General features: G+C 34.2%; 2 protein-coding genes across 9 annotated transcripts in view; one reads left to right on the forward strand and one right to left on the reverse strand.

The window, feature by feature from the left end:
- Positions 1–20,118, forward strand: part of MIPOL1 (mirror-image polydactyly 1) — a 346,606-nt gene that overhangs the window by 181,370 nt on the left and 145,118 nt on the right. The window lies entirely within an intron of this gene.
- Positions 1–20,118, reverse strand: part of FOXA1 (forkhead box A1) — a 185,202-nt gene that overhangs the window by 12,891 nt on the left and 152,193 nt on the right. Inside the window, exon 4 of the mRNA XM_073895112.1 lies at positions 4,950–5,001. Within this exon, the coding sequence (XP_073751213.1) occupies positions 4,950–5,001 (52 nt within the window). The remainder of the gene's footprint in view (positions 1–4,949; positions 5,002–20,118) is intronic.

A 20,118-nucleotide genomic window follows, 5' to 3' on the forward strand; every position in this document is an offset into this window, starting at 1 on the left:
CAGCTAATATCCTCAGTGGGGAAAAACAGAACTTTTCCCCTAAGATCAGGAACATGACAGGGATATCCATTCTCACCCCTGTTGTTCAACATAGTACTGGAAGTCCTTTGCTCAGCAATCAGACAATAAAAAGAAATAAAAGCAAATTGGCAAAGAAGTCAAACTTCCACTCTTTGCAGATGACATATTGCTCTATATAGAAAACCCAAAGGACTCCATCAAAAAATTGCTGCAACTGATAAAAGAATTCAGCAAGGTCGCAGGATACAAAATCTGTGCACAAAAGTCTGTTGTATTTGTATACACCAACAATGAAGCAGCAGAAAGAGAAATCAAGGAATCAATCCCATTTACAATTGCACCAAAAACCATAAGATACCTAAGAATAAGTCTAATGAAAGAGGTAAACATCTGTACTCTGAAAACTATAGAACACTTATGAAACAAATTGAGGAAGACACAAAGAAATGGAAAAACATTCCAAGCTCACGGATTGGAAGAACAAATATGGTTAAAATGTATATGCTACCCAAAGCAATCTACATATTTAATGCAATCCCTATCAAAATAACAGCAGTATTTTTCACAGAGCTGGAACAAACAATTCTGAAATTTGTATGGAACCAAAAAAGACCCCGAATAGCCAAAGTAATGTTGAAAAAGAAAACCAAAGCTGGAGGCATCACAATTCCAGACTTCAAGCTATGTTACAAAGCTGTAATCATCAAGACAGTATGGTACTGGCAAAAACACAGACACATAGATCAGTGGAACAGAATAGAGAACCCAGAAATAGACCCTCAACTCTATGGTCAACTAACCTTTGACAAAGCGGGAAAGAACATCCCGTGGAAAAAAGACGGTCTCTTCAACAAATGGTGTTGGGAAAATTCTGCCACATGCAGAAGAATGAAACTGGACCACTTTCATACACCATACAGAAAAATAAATTCAAAATGTATGAAAGATATGAAACAGGAAACTGTCAAAATCCTAGAGGATAACATAAGCAGCAACCTCTTTGACCTTGGCCACAGCAATTTCTTGCTAGACATGTCTCCAAAGGCAAGGGGAGCACAAGGGAAACAAAAGCAAAAATGAACTATTGGGACTTCCATCAAGATAAAAAGCTTTTCCACAGCAAAGGAAATAATCAACAAAACTAAAAGGCAACCTACAGAATTGGAAAAAATATTCACAAATGACATATCAGGTAAAGGACCAGTATCCAAAATCTATAAAGAACTTATCAAACTCAACACCCAAAAAACAAAAAATCCAGTCAAGAAATGGGCAGAAGACATGAACAGACATTTCTCCAAAATGACATCCAGATGGTTAACCAACACATGAGAAGATGCTCAACATCACTCATCATCAGGGAAATACAAATCAAAAGCGTGATGAGAGACCACCTCACACCACCTCACACCTGTCAGAATAGCTAAAAATAACTACTCAGGAAACAAAAGATGTTGACAAGGATGCAGAGAAAGGAGAACCCTCTTACACTGTTGGTGGGAATGCAAACTTGTGTAGCCACTCTGGAAAACAGTATGGAGTTTCCTCAAAAAATTAAAAATAGAACTGCCCTTTGACCCAGGAATTGCTCTACTAGGTACTTATCCAAAGAATACAAAAATAGTGATTTGAAGGGTTATATGCACACCAGTGTTTATAGCAGCAATGTCCAAAATAGCCAAACTATGGAAAGAGCCAAGACATCCATCAACAGATGAATGGATAAAGAAAATGCAGTTTATATATGGAATAATATATAATATAATATATGGAATATTACTCCACCATCTAAAAGAATGAAATCTTGCCATTGTTAATGGAGCTAGACTGTATTATGCTAAACAAACTTAGACAGGTACAATACGATATCACTCATGTAGAATTTAAGAATCAAAACAGATGAATATAGGAGAAGAGAAGGAGAAATAAAATAAGGTGGGGCACCTGGGTGGCTCGGTCAGTTAGGCATCTGTCTTCAGCTCAGGTCATGATCCTGGGGTCCTGGGATTGGGCCCCACCTTGGACTCTCTTCTGAGCAGGGAGCCTGCTTCTCCCTCTCTCTCTGCTCCTGCTCACTCTCTCTCCCCCCACACACTTCAAATAAATAAATGAAGTCTTTAAAGAAATAAATTTAAAAAAAATAAAAAAGATAAACACGGAGATGGAGGCAAACAATAAGAGACTCTTAACTATAGGGAAGAAACTGAGGGTTGCTGGAGGGTAGGTTGGGAGGGGGATGAAATAATTGGGTGATGGGCATTAAGGAGAGCACTTGATGTAGTGAGCACTGGGTGTTATATGCAACTGATGAATCACTAAATTCTACTCCTGAAACTAATAATATACTATATGTGAATTAACTTGAACTTAAATTTAAAAAAATGAAAACTGGTGGTATCACAATTCCAGGCTTCAAGTTCTATTACAAAGCTGTAGTAACCAAAACAGTTTGGTACTGGCACAAAAATAGACACATAAAGCAATAGAACAAATTAGAAAACCCAGAAATAAACCCACAATTTATATGGTCAATTAATCTTTGACAAAGCAGGAAGGAATATGCAATGGGGAAAAGACAGCATTGGAAGAACTGGACAGCTACATGCAAAAGAATGAACTGTACCATTTTCTTATACCATACACAAAAATAAACTCAAAATGCATTAAGGACCTCAATGTGAGACTTGATACCATAAAAATCCTAGAAGAGAGCCTAGAAGTTACCTAGAAGTAATTTCTCTGACATGGGCATAGCAACATTTTTCTAGATATGTCTCCTGAGGCAATAGAAACAAAAACATAATAAACTATTGAGATCACATCAAAATAAAAATCTTCTGCACAGCAAAGGAAAGAACCAACAAAACTAAAAGACAAACTACTGAATGGGAGAAAATATTTGTAAATGACTTATCAAATAAATGGTTAATATCCAAAATATATAAAGAACTTACACAACTCAACACCCTAAAAACAAATAATCCAATTAAATATAGGGAGAAGACATGAAAGACATATCTCAAAAAAGGCATACAGATAGCCAACAGACACATGAAAAGATGTTCAACATCTCTCATCATTAGGGAAACGTAAATCAAAACCAGAATGAAATATCACCTCACTGGGCAGAATGGCTAAAATCAAAACACAAGAAACAGGTGTTGGCAAGGATGTGGAGAAATAGGGGCACTCCTGCACTTTTAGTGGGAATGTAAACTGGTATTACCACTGTGGAAGATAACATGAAGGTTTCTCAAAAGAGTATAAATAGAACTACGCTATGATCTAGTAATTGCACTACTGGGTATTTACCCAAAAAGATACAAAAATACTAATTTAAAGGGATACATGCATCCCTATGTTTATTACAGCATTATTTACAATAGCCAAATTATGAAAGTCACCTAAATGTTCATTGGTAGATGAATGGATAAAGTAGATGTGGTATAGATAAAATGGAATATTATTCAGCTTTAAAAAGAATGAAATCTTGTTATTTGGAACAACATGGACAGAACTAGAGAGTATAATACTAAGTGAAATAAGCCTGTCATATCAGATAAAGGACTAGTATCCAAAATCTATAAAGAACTTATCAAACTCAACACCCAAAGAACAAATAATCCAATCAAGAAATGGGCAGAAGACATGAACAGACATTTTTCCAAAGAAGACATCCAAATGGCCAAAAGACACATGAAAAAATGCGCAACATCGCTCAGCATCAGGGAAATCCAAATCAAAACCTCAATGAGATACCACCTCACACCAGGCAGAATGGCTAAAATTAACAAGTCAGGAAACGACAGATGTTGGCGGGGATGTGGAGAAAGGGGAACCCTCCTACACTGTTGGTGGGAATGCAAGCTGGTGCAGCCACTCTGGAAAACAGTATGGAGGTTCCTCAAACAGTTGAAAATAGAGCTACCATACGATCCAACAATTGCACTACTGGGTATTTACCCCAAAGATACAAATGTAGGGATCCGAAGGGGTACATGCACCCCGATGTTTATAGCAGCAGTGTCCACAATAGCCAAACTGTGGAAAGAGGCAAGATGTCCATCAACAGATGAATGGATAAAGAAGATGTGGTATGTATACACAACGGAATATTATGCAGCCTTCAAAAGGAATGAGATCTTGCCATTTGCAATGACGTGGATGGAACTGGAGGGTGTTATGCTGAGTGAAATAAGTCAATCAGAGAAAGGCATGTATCATATGACCTCGCTGATGTGAGGAATTCTTAATCTCAGAAAACAAACTGAGGGTTGCTGGAGTGGTGGGGGGTGGGAGGGATGGGATGGCTGGGTGATAGACATTGGGGAGGGTATGTGCTATGGTGAGCGCTGTGAATTGTGCAAGACTGTTGAATCACAGATCTGTACTTCTGAAACAAATAATGCAATATATGTTAAGAAAAAAAAGAAGAAGATAGCAGGAGGGGAAGAATGAAGGGGAGTAAGTCGGAGGGGGAGACGAACCATGAGAGACAATGGACTCTGAAAAACAAACTGAGGGTTCTAGAGGGGAGAGGGGTGGGGGGATGGGTTAGCCTGGTGATGGGTATTAAAGAGGGCACATTCTGCATGGAGCACTGGGTGTTATGAACAAACAATGAATCATGGAACACTACATCAAAAATTAATGATGTATGGTGATTAACATAATAAAAAAATTAAAAGTAAATAAAAATAAAAAAGAAATTAAAAAAAAAAAGAAAGAAGCCTGTCAGAGAAAGACAAATACCCTACGATTTCACCCATGTGGAATTTAAGAAAACCAAACAGATGTACAAACGGGAAAAAAGAGAGACAAACCAGAAAAAACAGACTTAACTATAGAGAACTAACATATGGTTACAAGAGCAGAGGTAGAGTGGGGGATGGTTGAAATAGGTGAAAGGAATTAAGCATGCACTTAACCTTGTTTAGCACTGAGTAACATACAGAATTGTTGAATCACTATATTGTACACCTGAAACAAATATAACACTGTATGTTAACTACACTGGAACTAAATTTTTTTTAAAAAATCTTTTTCTTCTAGGAACATAAAAAAACTAAGATAATTTAGAACATGTTTTCTGACAACAATGTAATTAAGGTAAAAATTCCCAAAATCTTAGAAAATGCAAAGTACTCTTCTAAAGAACCCATGAGTCAATGAAGAAATCACAATGGAAATTAGAAAATATTTTGATCTAAATGATAATTCAGGTTTGACTTAACACATTTGTAGAATGCCACTAAAGTAGTCCATATAAAGAGATATACTTAAAATGTAAAAATTAGAAAAGCAAAAAGGTGAAAAGCAAATATTCTAAGGTTCTACTGTAAGAATTTAGAATAAGAACAACCAAATGACAGGAATGAACCTGGCAGACAAGGACCAATGGTAAAAGCATTCCAGGGATGAGGGATAGATAAAGTAAACACGTTATACATGGTATGTATAGGTAAATATGTATACATGATATGTTGAGCAAATGGAAAGCAATCCAGTATGACTGGAACACACTCAGGTGGGGGTGGGTGATGAGAGTCAGAAAAGATACATAAAATTAGATCTAAAAGGTAAGCATGATCTCTGTTTGCAGATTATATGATCTTATATTAAAATATCATAAAGAATCCACAAAAAATTGTGAGAACTAATAAAGAAATTCGGCAAAGTCATAGATCAAATCAATATGCAAAAATCAGTTCCATTTCTATATACTAACAATAAACAGTGTCAAAGAGGAATTATGAAAACAATTTTTTTTAAAAAAAGAAAAAAATACTTAGAAAATAACCAAGGAGAGGAAACACTGGCAAAATGGAAACTACCAAAAAATTGCTGAAAGAAATTAAAGAAAACATATATAAATGGAAACACATCCTGTGTTCATGGATTGGAATTCTTACTAGCATTTAGATGTCAGTACTACCCAGAACAATCTGTAGATTCAATGCAATTCCTATCAAATTCTCAGTAACATTTCTTGCAGAAACAGAAAAACCCATCCCAAAATTCATATGGAATCTCAAGGGATTCCAAATAGCCAAAACAATTTTCAACAAAGAACAAACCTAGAGGACTCACGATTTCTGATTTTATAACTTACTACAAAACTACACCATAGTCAAAACAGTGTGTCAATGACATAAAGAGAGACATTGACCAGTGGAATAGAATTGAGAGCCCAGAAATAAACCCTCACATACAAAGTCAAGTGATTTTTGACAATGTTGCCAAGAGCATTCAATCGTGATAGTACAGTTTATTCAACAAATGGTACTGGGAAAACTGGATATCTACATGCAAAAGAATGATGTTGGACGCTTACTTAACACCATGTATAAAAATTAACTCAAAATAGATGAAAGATCTAAATATTATGGCTAAAACATAAAACTGTTAGAAAAACCCATAAAAGAAGCTTCATGACATTGGATCTGGCTGTGGTTTCCCTTGGATATGACTCTAAAAGCGCAGGCAACTAAAAAAAAATTAAGTTGGACTTCATGAAAATTAAAAAATGTTGTGCCTCAAAAGACAATACCAACAAAGTAAAAAGGGAACCCACAGAATGGGAGAAAGTATTTACAAATTATGTATCTGTGACGAATAAGAGATTAATATCCAGAATATATAGAGAATTCCTAGATCTCAACAGCAAAAAAGACAACCCAGGCTAAGAAAAGAGAAAGGACTTGAACAGATATTTCTCCAAAGAAGATATACAAATACTAGTAAACATATGAATTAGATACCGAGTGTCACTAATCATTAGGGAAATGGAAGTCAGAACTAAACTACAATGATATATTACTTCACACCCACTGAGATGGCTCCTATCAGGAAAAAAAGAAAAGAAAAGAAAAGAAACGAAAAAACCCAAACCATTTGGTGAGGATGTGAAGAAATTGGGCCCCTTGTGAAGTGTTAGTGGGAATGTAAAATGGTGCACCTGCTATGGAAAACAGTATAGCATTCCTTAAAAAATTAAAAGTAGAATTACCATATGATCCAGCAATTCCACTTCTGTGTATATACTTAAAAGAATTGAAAGTAGAGTCTCAAAGAGATTTTTACACCCGTGTTCACAAGCAGCATTATTCACAATAGCTAAAAACTAGAAGCAACCCAAGTGCCCATGGATAAGTAAAATGCAGTATATACATACAATTAAATATTGCTCAGCTCTAGAAGGAAATTCTGACACATGCTACAGCATGGATGAACCTTGAGGATATTATAGTAAGTGAAATGATATAGTAAGCCCGTTACAAAAAGATAAATAATGTATTATTCTACTTCTATGAGATACTTAGTCAAAATTGTAGAGAGAAAGTAGAATGGTGGTTGCCAGGGGCTTGGAGGTAGGGGAGAATAAGGAGTTGGTATTTAATGGGTATAGAGTGTCAGTTTTACACAATGTAAACAGGAAATAGATGGTGGTGATGGTTGCACAATGTTATGAATGTATTTAATACCATTGAACTGTACACTTTAAAATGGTTAAGATGATAGATTTTATGTGCATTTTGCCACCATGTTTTAAAAATAGACATGGAGCTATGTTATGTTTTTAGAATGTCCTCTGCATTGATCGTTTAGATTTTATAAGTGTAAATCAGTGGTTAATAACAAATGAGAGGCATAATTTAAGGGTTAAGAAGATCATTCGAGCTACAACATAGAATAATTTGTAATAGGATTAGAAAAGAAACAGGGAGAACCAGTAGGAGACTATGATATTAGTTTAGATAAGAAGTGATAGTGGCTTAGATTAGGTTGCTAGAAGTAGAGAGAGGAGAAAAGTAGATGGGTTCAAGATTTTTTTTATCAACTGCTGCAGATATCTGTAGGTTGACATGTATGTTTGGATATCATAGTGATAGTATTTACTGAGGGGTTTGAGAGAATGACTTAAAGAGAAGAATCAAGAATGAATGTTTTGGCTTTAGGCTGGGAAAATGGTGGTTCTATAATTGAGTTTGGAAATAGGAGAAGAAATAAGGTAGATCAAACTTTTCATTGGGCTATGTTAGTTTTGACTTTAGATACCTTTTGAACATATCATGGTAGCAGTTAGGTAAAGAAGTTTGGAGTTCTCAGAGATGAGCCCAAGGAAGGGTATATAAATTTTTAGTATCATATATATATATACATATATATATATATATATATATATATGTTATATAAGCCATGGGTCTAGATTAGAGTATTTAAGAGAAGAATATAGATAGAGAAGAGGAGCAAGATGAAGCCCTGTGTCATTCCAACACACCGAGGTCAAGGAGAGAAGAGAAATCATTAAGGGAGAGGTAGGAGGAAAAACAGGAGAATGGAGTACAGAAATCAAGGAAAGTTTCGAGTTAGATGGAGGATGTGGTCAACGTTTTCCATTGCTGCAGAGTTATTTAGTAAAATGAAAAAAGATTTTCATCCGATTTGATTCTGGAGATTTATATGGTAACCTCAATAAGAGCATTTTCAGTGGAGCAATGGATATAAACACTGGGAGAGTAAGCTGAAGAGAAAATGTGTAGTGACAAAGTAAAAATAATATAAACAAATCTTAGATAGATAACACCGACAGATAATAAAATTAATCAGAAGTGGATTAAGATGTACCTGATTTACGCCAAAATCTGTAGTAATAGTTAGACATTGACTATAATTATGATAACTTAAGGAGTTTGATGTTGGTTTTGTTCCATTAATTTGTAATTTAAGAAACAATGACTTTTTAGGTGTCTAGGATATCTTGGTGCTTAGTCTGGGTTATTACATTAAAATTATACCTTAAAAATCTACATAAAAGTATAAGTTAATTATGGATGTTTTTCTACCTGGTGACTCACTTGCAAATATTTGGAAACTTTCAGAATCTTGGAATTTTTTACTTGAATATATTGTATGAAATATGCCAAAGATAATGTGATAAGATATTTTGCTTGCAGTTTCCAAAACTAGGAATACCATAGTGAGAAACTGTTAAGAGGTGTGTTGAGAAACAGTCTTCCCCTGAAAATAAGTTTGCATAGTTATTAAACAAAGTTAAACAAGTTTCTTTTCTTTGTGGGATTTCTCAAAAGTCTTTAATGTTCTAATGTTATTTGTGCATCTCTAAAAGAGATTTAATAAAGCAGGTCACTTAGATGACGAGACCTTTTGTTCCCTTCACACAAGTTAACATCTACTGTTACTAGTTTCCTGGAACTCAATTTGGGAAATTGTGGCACCAGAGAAGGTTCAGATGTTGTCTGAATTATAAATCCATCACAAATTTATCACCATCATGTTATCGGGGTGACATCAAAGGATATACAGTACAATTTCTTTTCCGTTCTTAATCCTAAGCTGATATAAAAAATACACAATTGAGCTGATTGCTATCACTGTGGCTTTGTCTTTAACCTGTTTTTTCTTCAGTTCCCCTTAGCGATTTTTTTAGCACAATCTCTACAACAACCATTTTGAACTTCTGTTCTTTTAGAGCTCCTATTTTAGTGCTCTTTCCCTCTCTCTGAGAGGATCTTGCGTCTTCACAGAAAAAAAATGAGTCTAGTAAGTGTGATCTCTCAACCTCGTTATTTGCTTTCCTAATGTCTCAGAGGAGATGATATCCCTCCCCCTGGTCAAGGCTGTTCCATTTGCTTGTGTTCTCAATCCTATATTCACTTGTTCGTTATGCCAATTGCTTTCAGATATGGATTAGCTATGTATTAAAATCACCGATAAAGGTTTTTTGGTTTTTATTTTTTAAATAAAGAATCCAAAGGTTTCCCTCAAAGGGCTGATTCCTTCAGTCTGTGATAAGACCTAAGAATCTTTATTTAAAAAGTTCTCCTGGTAATTCTCATGTGTAGCTGGTTATGGGAACCACTGATCTGTGTTTGGTGAGGCAAATGTTTCTCATTTTGATGAATTCCAGTTAATCAATTTTTTCTTCTATGGATTATGCTTTTGGCATTGTGTTCAAGAACTCTATATTTTCCTCTTAAAGTTTTATAATTTTACATTTTATATTTAGATTTATGATACATTTTGGGTTAATTTTTGTTGAACATGTGAGACTTAGATTGAAGTCTTTTTTTAAATTTTGGCACCTAGATGTCAAATTGTTCCACTGCCATTCATGTAAGACTCTACTTTCTCTGTTGAATTGCTTTTGCACCTTTAAAAAAAAAAAAAATTAACCATATTTGTGTGGGTCTGTTTCTGAACTAGCTCATCTCCCTTCTTGATCTATGTATCTGTCTCTTCATCATTTTTAGGCTGTGATTACTCCAACTATATTTTTTTTTCAAAATTATTTTAGCTATTCTACTTTCACTGCATTTTATAAATGTTTAAATCGACTTGTCTACATTTACAAAATAATCCTGCTTGGATTTTGATAGGAAATGACCTATATGTATCAATTTAAGGAGAATTGATATATTTATTGTGTTGAATCTTAAAATCTATGAATACAATATATATCTCCATTTATGTCTTTTTAATTTTTTTAATTGCCTTTGTAGTTTTGAACATAGAGATCCTGTACATGTTTTGTTAGATTTACCCTTAGATATTTGATGTCATCTACAAATAACATTTTTACTACTTCCTTTCCCATGTATATGCCTTTTCTTTCCCTTTCTCTCTTTATTGTGCTGGCTGGAACTTCCAGCACTGTGCTGAATAAGATGATGAAGGCAGACATAATTGCTTTGTCCCCAATCTTGGGGGAAAGCATTAGGTCTTTTACCTTTAAAGTATGTTGTTAGATATAATTTTTTGTAGATACCCGTTATCATGAGAACATTAGAGTTTTTATCATGAATGGATGTTCAAATTTACCAAAAATTTTTTTCAACATCAGTTGAACACAGAAGTAATTTTAACTTGTGAAGTCAAAATTGGATTCCAAATAACTTAGAGTTTACTGAAGAAATTGAGAAAATCCTGTTTAACTTGTTTGCTGGTAGTTGGTAGAATTGTGTCCCCCTAGAAAAGTATGTTTAAATCCTAATCTCTGGTATCTACAAACATGACTTTTTTTGGAAATCAGATCTTTGCAAATGTAATGAAGTTACAATGAGGTCATACTGCATGAAGGTAGACCCTAATCCAGTGACTAGTGTCCTTCCTTGTAAAAGAGGACAATTTGGACACAGACTCAAAAACACCAGAAAGAAAACCATGTCATGACAGAGGCAGAGATTGGAGTGATGTGTATATAAGCCAAAGAACACCAAAGATTGCTGGCAACCACCAGAAACCAGGAGAAAGGCATGAAACAGATTCTCTCTCGACAGTCTCCAGAAGGAACCAACCCTGCTGACACCTTGATTTTGGATTTTTGGCTTCCAGAACTATGAGAGAATAAATTCTTGTTGTTTTAAGCCACCCAAGCTGTGGTAATTTGTTCCAGCAACCCTAGGAAACAAATACCTTGCTTTTTTCTGGTGACTTTTTTTGAGTTCTAAAGCAGTCTTATTCCCCCCACCAACTTTTTTTGTGGGGGAGGGGTTTGTAAACATATTTGTCATAATGTGCACATAACACCAAACAATTCAGGGGGTCCATTCTTCCTAGAATGGCTTTTTCAGAGATCATTAAACAGTTTTAGACAAAGGCACATAAATTTCTCATCCTCAATGTGTTTCCAAAGTAAAGAAGGACATTCTTTTTGTCCTGTACTTTGAAAATACGATTTTATGACAGGCTAACATTTTATTATCTTTTCTATGGCCAGCAACAGTGGTAGCCATCCATCATAGCCACATGTCTAAAGGGGCTATATACCTCCACTTCTATGAAGTAAAAAATCTCATTAAATAATTTTGTGTGCTTTGAGAAACTTAAAAGCGAACAAACTCTTCCATTATAAAAGCCTCAATACCATTACTAAGCAAATCACACCCTTTCTAGAAGTGCTGTATATAAAGTGTGTAGGACATTTAGCAGGTAAGATCTTTTCTTTTTTTCTTTTTGATAAGTTTATAGGTTGAATGGAAACTACCAAAATTTACATTTATACCGTCTGCCCCATATCCAGATAAATGAGAAAAGTCTAGTTTACATTTGGACAAGATATCAACAATCTATTTATATTTTCTACAATATAAACTCTCATAGGAATCAAAAAGGTGATTTACAACCCCATTTTTCAAATCAAAGTACCTAAAAGGTACAAGGAATGATTTTTGCTGCTGTGATTTGGCACATCACTTGATATACTATAAAGGACATGATTGTTATTAAGTGCTGACATTGTTATACTATATATAGAAAGCACACTGCTATTAAGTGCTAACAGAATCAGGTTTACCCTATAAGGGACCAGCACATCTCTTACCAAAAATTTGCTTTTTTCTTTATCAATAAGACATTTTATTTGCACCCTATGGGACAAGATATATAATTTTACTCAGTTTCATAGAACAGTCAGGGAAGCAATACAGTAATGTGTTCTATGTGGTAAGCCCACACTAATTCAGCAGCTACTGTTGATATAATTTGGGAGACCAAAAAAATTAAAAATAAAAACTTTTGATTGATTTGGAATTACTTGCGTATCTCATCGAGAATTGTGAGATTCAGTTTCCATATGTGCTTCCATATCTGCTTCTCCAGCATTCGCAACCCCAAATTCTTCTCTCCATATTTTGCAATATCCTCTGTTTTGATTCTTTATCTCCCTAATCCAGTTGTATGTGTCCTTCCATTTAGTCTTCATTTTTGGTGATGTGTGGATCATGCTGGCATTGGTATTGTCATCATTCTCATTTTCATTATCTGAGCTCTTAGAAAATATGTTCATAATATGTACAATGCTAAAAATTAAACTAGCACTATGTTGATACAAAGCACAACCATTAGTGCACAAAGTCAAAGATGAACCGAGAACTCTAACATTGACAGTGTTCTTATGTTGAACTTAAGTTACAGTACTAGGAGTGATGCAGTGATGGATAACCTATGATTGTGAAGCACAAATCATGGTTGCTAACATTAGTGGCCAGGGGAAAACCAGCAACTTCAGGAGGCAAATTATTCTGTATCCATCAGACATTAAAACCAGTGTTGCTTTTAGCCCAATTTTTGGACTGTTATATGAATTTGTACTTTCCCCCCAATCTTTTGCACCCATTGCCACAGACTGGAAATTTGTACATCCCAGTGAGGAGTTTCCCAAAATAGTTGGTCACCCTGTGGACGACTCTGATGTTGTAGAGTGGGCTGTTGAAAGTGAAACAAAGGAGATTGTACTTGGTAAAATAGAAATTATATAAGCTCTGAGGATTCTTTTTTCCTGAAGGACTGATAAAATATATGACTTGATAATAACAGAGTGGGAGGAAAATAATCTCATAGGTTTTAATGGAATGAATTAGGGCAAGCATAGGAAGATAGGAAAGACTGATTTGGAGGCTATTAGAATATTTCATGAATGAAGTGCTTAAGGTAGATATATGATTAGTAGTAGAAAATGCTGGGACTGGAGCTCATTGGTAAGGACAGGACAGACTTCAGCGAACACTGCAGGACCAATACAAACTCCCTGTGGAGTCAATATGATGATCTAAAAGGAGGACTCTTTGCCACTTGTATAAAAGGAAAACAAATACAACTTTTAAAAGTTTGAATGAAGTGATGAAATAAAGGTTATTTTTGCGCAGACTACCTGAGCTCCAGTAGATCCTTTTATCTTGAAAAGAAGCTATCTCTGTCCAATTAATGATGTGCCCTAAGAGAGACATGCTAATCTACCTAATGAAACAACTATGTACTACTCATTCTTGCTTATCACCACTATTCAAATATTGCATTTTTAAATGTGCTAAGGGAACCCATACCAGCTGAGATGAATGGCTTGAGAGTCCGTGTGTAATTCCCTAATTTGGTTGCTTTGAAAGACCACCTTCTACCACACAATTGGCTCCAATTGAGGCTGTTTTATTGCAAGTAGAAAAATTTTTTAATTGAAGTAAGACTTCTTATGGAGAGTCAAAGAGATGTTTTGAAAGGGTGATCAAAATAGACCAACATTTTAAAAATATGTAATAGATGATTTGAATAACAGTGCTCAGGGACAAACATCCAGTGATCTGGAAGAACAAAGAAACACTAAGCAAAAATACAAAGAAATGGTGTGAAAAGATAGAGAAAACCTAGTATGTGAAAACAGGAGTAACTGTAGAAGTGAAAGGAGTAGGTGAAAGAGAAACCACATTCAAAGAAATAATAGAAAAAACTAACTTGAACTGAAGAAGAACTCAAGTTATCAAAATGAAAATATATAACAAGGATTGGGTAGAATAAATTTCTAAAATTACATGCATACACACACATGTTAATTGTATAGGCATATCTGGGTAAAATATCTAATGGTGGAGAGAAAACACTTTTCTAGTATAAAGTTGATTATTTGCAAAGGAAAGAGCATCATACTGGCATTAAATTTCTCACTTACAAAACCGGAAAGTAGTACAGTGCAACTATGTTTATAAATCTTATGGGAAAATACTGCAATTTAAAGATCCTATATCTAAGGGCACCTGGGTGGCTTAGTTGGTTGGGCATATGACTCTTTGATTTCAGCTCAGGTTACGATCTCAGGGTTGTGAGGTGGAGCTCCATGTCAGGCCCCACGCTCAGTGGGGAGTCTGCTTGAGATTCTGTTCCTCTGCCTCTGCCCCCTCCCCTCCCCCGTGCGTACACTTGCTCTCTCAAATAAGTAAATAAATCTTTTTTTAAAAAAGTAAATAAAGGTTCTCTATCTAGCCAAAATGTCATTTATACAAGAGGGCAAAACAAAGACGTTTGTTTTTTAACAAGCTAAGAAAGTACCAATTTATACTTTCTGGAGGAATTACTTGAAGAATTATTACAGCCAAAAAAAAAAAAGTAAAACACAACTCAAAAGAGGGAAGGACAGCACATAAGAATCAGTGGAAGCCAGTATACCTTAAAAATTTATAAATAAATGTAAAGCAGTGATAATTTTAATTAATTGTGATGTATTGAGAAAGGATTCTCAAAATGTGTTACATATAACAAGAAAAATCCAAAATATGGCATGAAATTACGCTTTTAAACTATTCCAAGGTGAAGAACACAGAGGTTTTAAAAAAATCTTATTTTGGCTTTTAAAGTTCTTCCTTTATTTATTAGGTGTATCAATTATGAGGTGATATAAAACTGGAATTAGTGTCTTAAATATGAGAATCAATAAAGCCAAGTTGATTATTTTGATTAAAAGGATGGATTTTCCTATTCATGGATATATACATGAATCTATAACCTAGATTAAATAAATAATATCTTTGTAGGATATGAAAGATGTCTATTATTTTTTAATATTTATTCACTGAAAATGTTTAATAAAGGCTTATGTACTACATGCTAGGAATACAAAAAGGAAAAGAAGTTTGCCATCTACTGGGAAGATAAATATACAAAAAATGCCGATATAATTAGATGAATGCTATAATAAATATATATACAAGGTTAAGTAAAGCATAGGAAAAGAACAGTCTTTGGGGGAAGATGTGAAAGACTTCACAGAGAGGAAGTTTGGGGTCTGCCAGTGGGCAAGGTAGGAAAGACATGTTGAACAGTAAGAACATAGCTTATGGATAAGAAAATGCAAGTGTTCATCCCAGGTAACTAAATTATACAATAAAATTCTTAAATTTAAACGTATTGAAATTGGTGTGAAAATGAGATCTCTGTTGAAAGCAGCTCTGCATACTTGAGTACTGTTATGGTTTATGCCTAGGTATTCTTAAATTTAAAAAATGGCAATATTTTGAGGAATTGTGTCAACAATCAGATGTTCACTAGGTATTGCCGTTAGTTTTTTTTGCAGAGGAAAGAGGATATAAATCCCTTGGCTTATTTTTAAACAGCAATGAGCTGAGGAGCCATGTCTTCAAAATACATTTCACTTCTGCCTTCCCAGTTTAGGTCACCTAAGATGTAAGGGGAGGACAGCCCCCTGCTTCAGCAGTAGCTATGGCTGCCCTTCATGGGTAACAAAAGTCATGTGATGGGCTTGTTAGATGGTAACCACAACCTGTCCCTTTGCACACAGAAGAGAAACCATGATCAGCTGCTATTCCTTGTGCAGTTTTCTAGTATTCCTGTGTAGAGCTGAGGGGAAGGACTGTCCCAGTGTTAGGGTAGAAGAGATTTGCTTTGATTGCTACTGTGCTAAGAAATTAGGTCTTCTCTTAGAATCGAGAAATCACAGAATAAATTCTATGGCCAAATACAGATTTTCAAACATAAAAGCTAATAGTTTGTTCCTCTATTTACATATTTTGCTAGCTTCTATATATCAGGAGATTCCTTAGAAATTATAGAATTTTTAAATGTTACAAATTCTCATGGGAAGTTGGTTTCATAGAAATGGATAAATTTTTTTGATGGTGCTTATCTCTCTTGTTTGTAATTATGTAAATGTTGAAGTTCCTGTTTTAGGAAACATAATTTCATAGAATGTGGTAGAGTTTTCCAGCTCCTGATTTTTCATATCGGAATGCAGTGCCCAAGAAGCAACCTAAATAATATTGCTTTAGAAAGTTTGCTTTTGTTAATTATTTTGTTTTATTACAACCTCTTTTGGTGAAACGATTTATTTACATGTTGTTTAAAGTTTCTGTCCCTATTAATTGTCCTGATGCCTAACTGAGGCGTTCAGAACTGATAATCGGTAGGCTTTTCTATTTAATGCTGGAAGAACAAGCTGCTTATGATGACCCAACAGAGACATGAGGAAGGTTTGTGAAAGGGGTGTATTCATCCAGCTCTAATCCTTGTTTTCAGAAAGGCAGTGTCTTTAAGTGTTCTCTAATTAGTGAATAGATATGGTTGTAAATTCTTGTAGATACCGCTTTTGTAGGACAGAGATGGATGCCTGGCTTGTTTAAATCTTTGTTTTACATTTCTTTTAAGTGAAATTTTAATATGAACATTTAACAATAGAAAATAGTAAAAGTAATTTTTATACACATAATTACTGTTCTTAGCATGCTCCATTGTGCTATTTCTGTTTTTAACATCATCATAATTAGAAACTTGAATATTATATATCAAAAATGCTGTCTAAAATAAAATAGTTTTATTTTTTGTTTTCCTACTTGCTTGTTTATTTTGCTGATCTCTTTGTATACATAAAATAATGTTTACTGCTATGAAATGAATTCTTTTTGGGTTTGGTAAAATTGCTTCTACCAGTCACCTAGGAAATGTAAGCTAGGGAACAAGACACTGATATTTAGGCATACCAAGAGGAAATATATTGCTTCAGTGAACTGAATATAAAACATGATCAGCAAAAACACCTGGAAATCAAAAAGAACAGATTTTAGTTATGCTTCTCTTTTTCAAAGAACTTAAGTGCTTAGCTATTATTGTTAGTACTAGAGAAGTAAGTTGGCAGTGACATTTGAAATATGATAAATAAAAGCCTACAGAATGTCTGCTTCTACTTTTAGCACTTCTCTGATTCCTTCTTCAGAAATTGCATAATGGAAACTACCATAGGGTTAATGCAACTCTAATATACAACCTTACTTGTACTAAATGTATTCTCTATTACTGTGTAATGATAAAGCCATCGTTACTGAAACTGCCAAAGATACTGAAACAGAGGAATAGGAGCTTTCTGCCTTTATCACCTGTATTATTAATTGGAGATAATTACTGCAGAGCAGCTGGCTGTTGGGTTTAGGGAGCATCAATTGTTCTCCTCACCCAGCTGTTGACTAATAAGGATAGTCAACACATCTGTTTCAACAGCTGGTAATTAACAAGAGCCTAATTGCTGCAACTCTTTTAACATCCAATCTGTGAAAAAGAAGGGATGTAGAAGAATATTATTTACTTTGTGCTTTGCGCTTTCTGAGACCCGTTTCTCTTTTTTCTCTCTCCCTCCACTTTTTTTTCTTACTTTGAACACCACTGCCTTTGTATGAAGCACTGAATGGCAGGAGAACACAATATGGTAATCCAGAGCTTAACTTTTTCAGATCTTTGTTGGTGTTTCTTATTGCAACATTTCTTTGCTAACTTGCAAGATAAAATGGATCAAAAGCATTTTGAGTAGTTCCATACAACAGTTAAAATCCTCAGCAGTGTGCCCTAGGCTGTGTTGCTGTTGTCTGCAGCATCCAAAAGGAAACAGGGAATTCTCTTTTCTTACGCTTTTCACATGCTTAGACACAACTCCTAAATAATTCCACATTCATACACAGAATTTTTGTTTAAATTACTATATACATATATTGATTACCACAAATGAAGTCAGTCCTTCCTTTGACTTAGCAATCTTTCTTCCTTTGGTTGAAAACTAAAAACTGGGAAAAAAAAGGATAGAAAACTAAAAAATGTAGTTGCTTTTCTTAATGCCTGTAAGTCAGCTTAAATATTTAAGAAAACTTTTATTTATGAACTGTTTCTTGGTCTGTTTTTCTTTAGAATGTGTTTGGTTTTTAAAAAATTTTCCTTTAATTCAGATGACTTCAATTATTTCTTGTTGATTTTTGTAATAAATGAATAGGAAATTTACTGGATAAGCATAGAAACCTGCGTAAAAGGGTTTTACAGATGGGAAATTTATAAATTAACATTTCTTTTATTTGACTTCTTTTAGCACTCTTATTTAGTTATGAACTATTTCAGTAAAAATATCTTTCATATAGCCTTGGTTATAAAGTTTTATATTTATGTTTTTATAATTATAATTTTTCCTAGTTATATATTGATGTTTACATGTTTAAATATCTCTTTGTCCCCTATTTTGAAAATTTCCATTTACAATATAACTTACCAAATATGTTCCTTTCTTCAAGAATGTTTTCCCATTTATCATGGTCTTTTCATAGTCTTACATTTTCTTTATAGCCTATATTTTAAAACTTTGATGAATGAAAAATTTATCTTTATTAATTGAAGATCACATAATTGTACTGATTGTCCTTTTAATATATTCATAAAATTTTAAATTAATGTCAAAATTAATTTGATAGATAACGATTATGGTACTTATTTAATATGAATATCTGAAAAGTTCTTAGCTAAAATGTTAGTCAAGTTCAATTGATTAATCCCGCTTCACTTACTTCTCAGTTGGCAATATTTCTATGCAGGCAGTTCTTTAATTGTTGTTAGGTATGTTGAAAAGTATAGAAGAAATTCTACCCAAGTGCTTGCCATGGACTGAATTGCAGATTGCATAATTTCAAAATTTTTTGCTGGCAAGACAAGTTTAGTTCAGCAGGTGTTCAGGTGATGAGGTATATTTTAGATGTAGTAAAAAAAAAAAAATACATGATCCTGAACAAATAAACAAAACACTGCTGTCTAAAATTTTAACTAAATAGGAGGGCAACTGGCATGTAGAGAAATGTTTATGACTCAAGTGTAACAGAGGGGAATATTGTGATTTTGGAAAATGTTTGCTTCTTCAGTTTAAATAAGAATTTAATTTTCTCTGTGTGCTCATGTTCTTAGGTAGTACAAGAGAAAGCAAGCTTAGTGAAAGGAATGTATCATGCCATGAGAAAGGAGAATGAACTTTTTGGGGAAACTCACATTCCAGCTGATGCTTTAAGTCTTTTCCTACATGTAATTATTTTTTCCTGAGGAAATGATCTCAGGAATGAGTGGCATGGTAGACAGAAATTCAATAAATCCATAGGTATTCTCTGAAGACTATAAATACTACATGATGAACCTGTTTTCTAGATGTTAAAAGAGGCAAATTTTATTAAATGATGCACAAAAAAGAGTATTAGTGAAGCCAGGGAGGTGGTCAGTGGTTTCACATATATTAGTATAAGTGACTTTCATAGGTACAGTCAAGAAGTCTCGGAGACCAGACATCTAACTGTATCTAACTAGCAACAAATCTTAGGTCAAGGTAATATCTTCTGACATAGAGTTCATTCAACAGAAAAGATAAAGCTGCCACAGTCTGAGTTAATGGACAAAGAAATAGTTCCATACAAATATGTTAAGTTATTTATGTCTTAAAAAGTAAATGCTATCATACACTAAAAATAAAAATACAAGAAGTTTTCCCAGTAAATGACAGTGAATGGA

The sequence above is a fragment of the Callorhinus ursinus genome, unplaced genomic scaffold, assembly GCF_003265705.2.
Source record: "Callorhinus ursinus isolate GAN/ISIS: 27379988/994484 unplaced genomic scaffold, GSC_fseal_2.0 scaffold8, whole genome shotgun sequence".
NCBI lineage: Eukaryota > Metazoa > Chordata > Mammalia > Carnivora > Otariidae > Callorhinus > Callorhinus ursinus.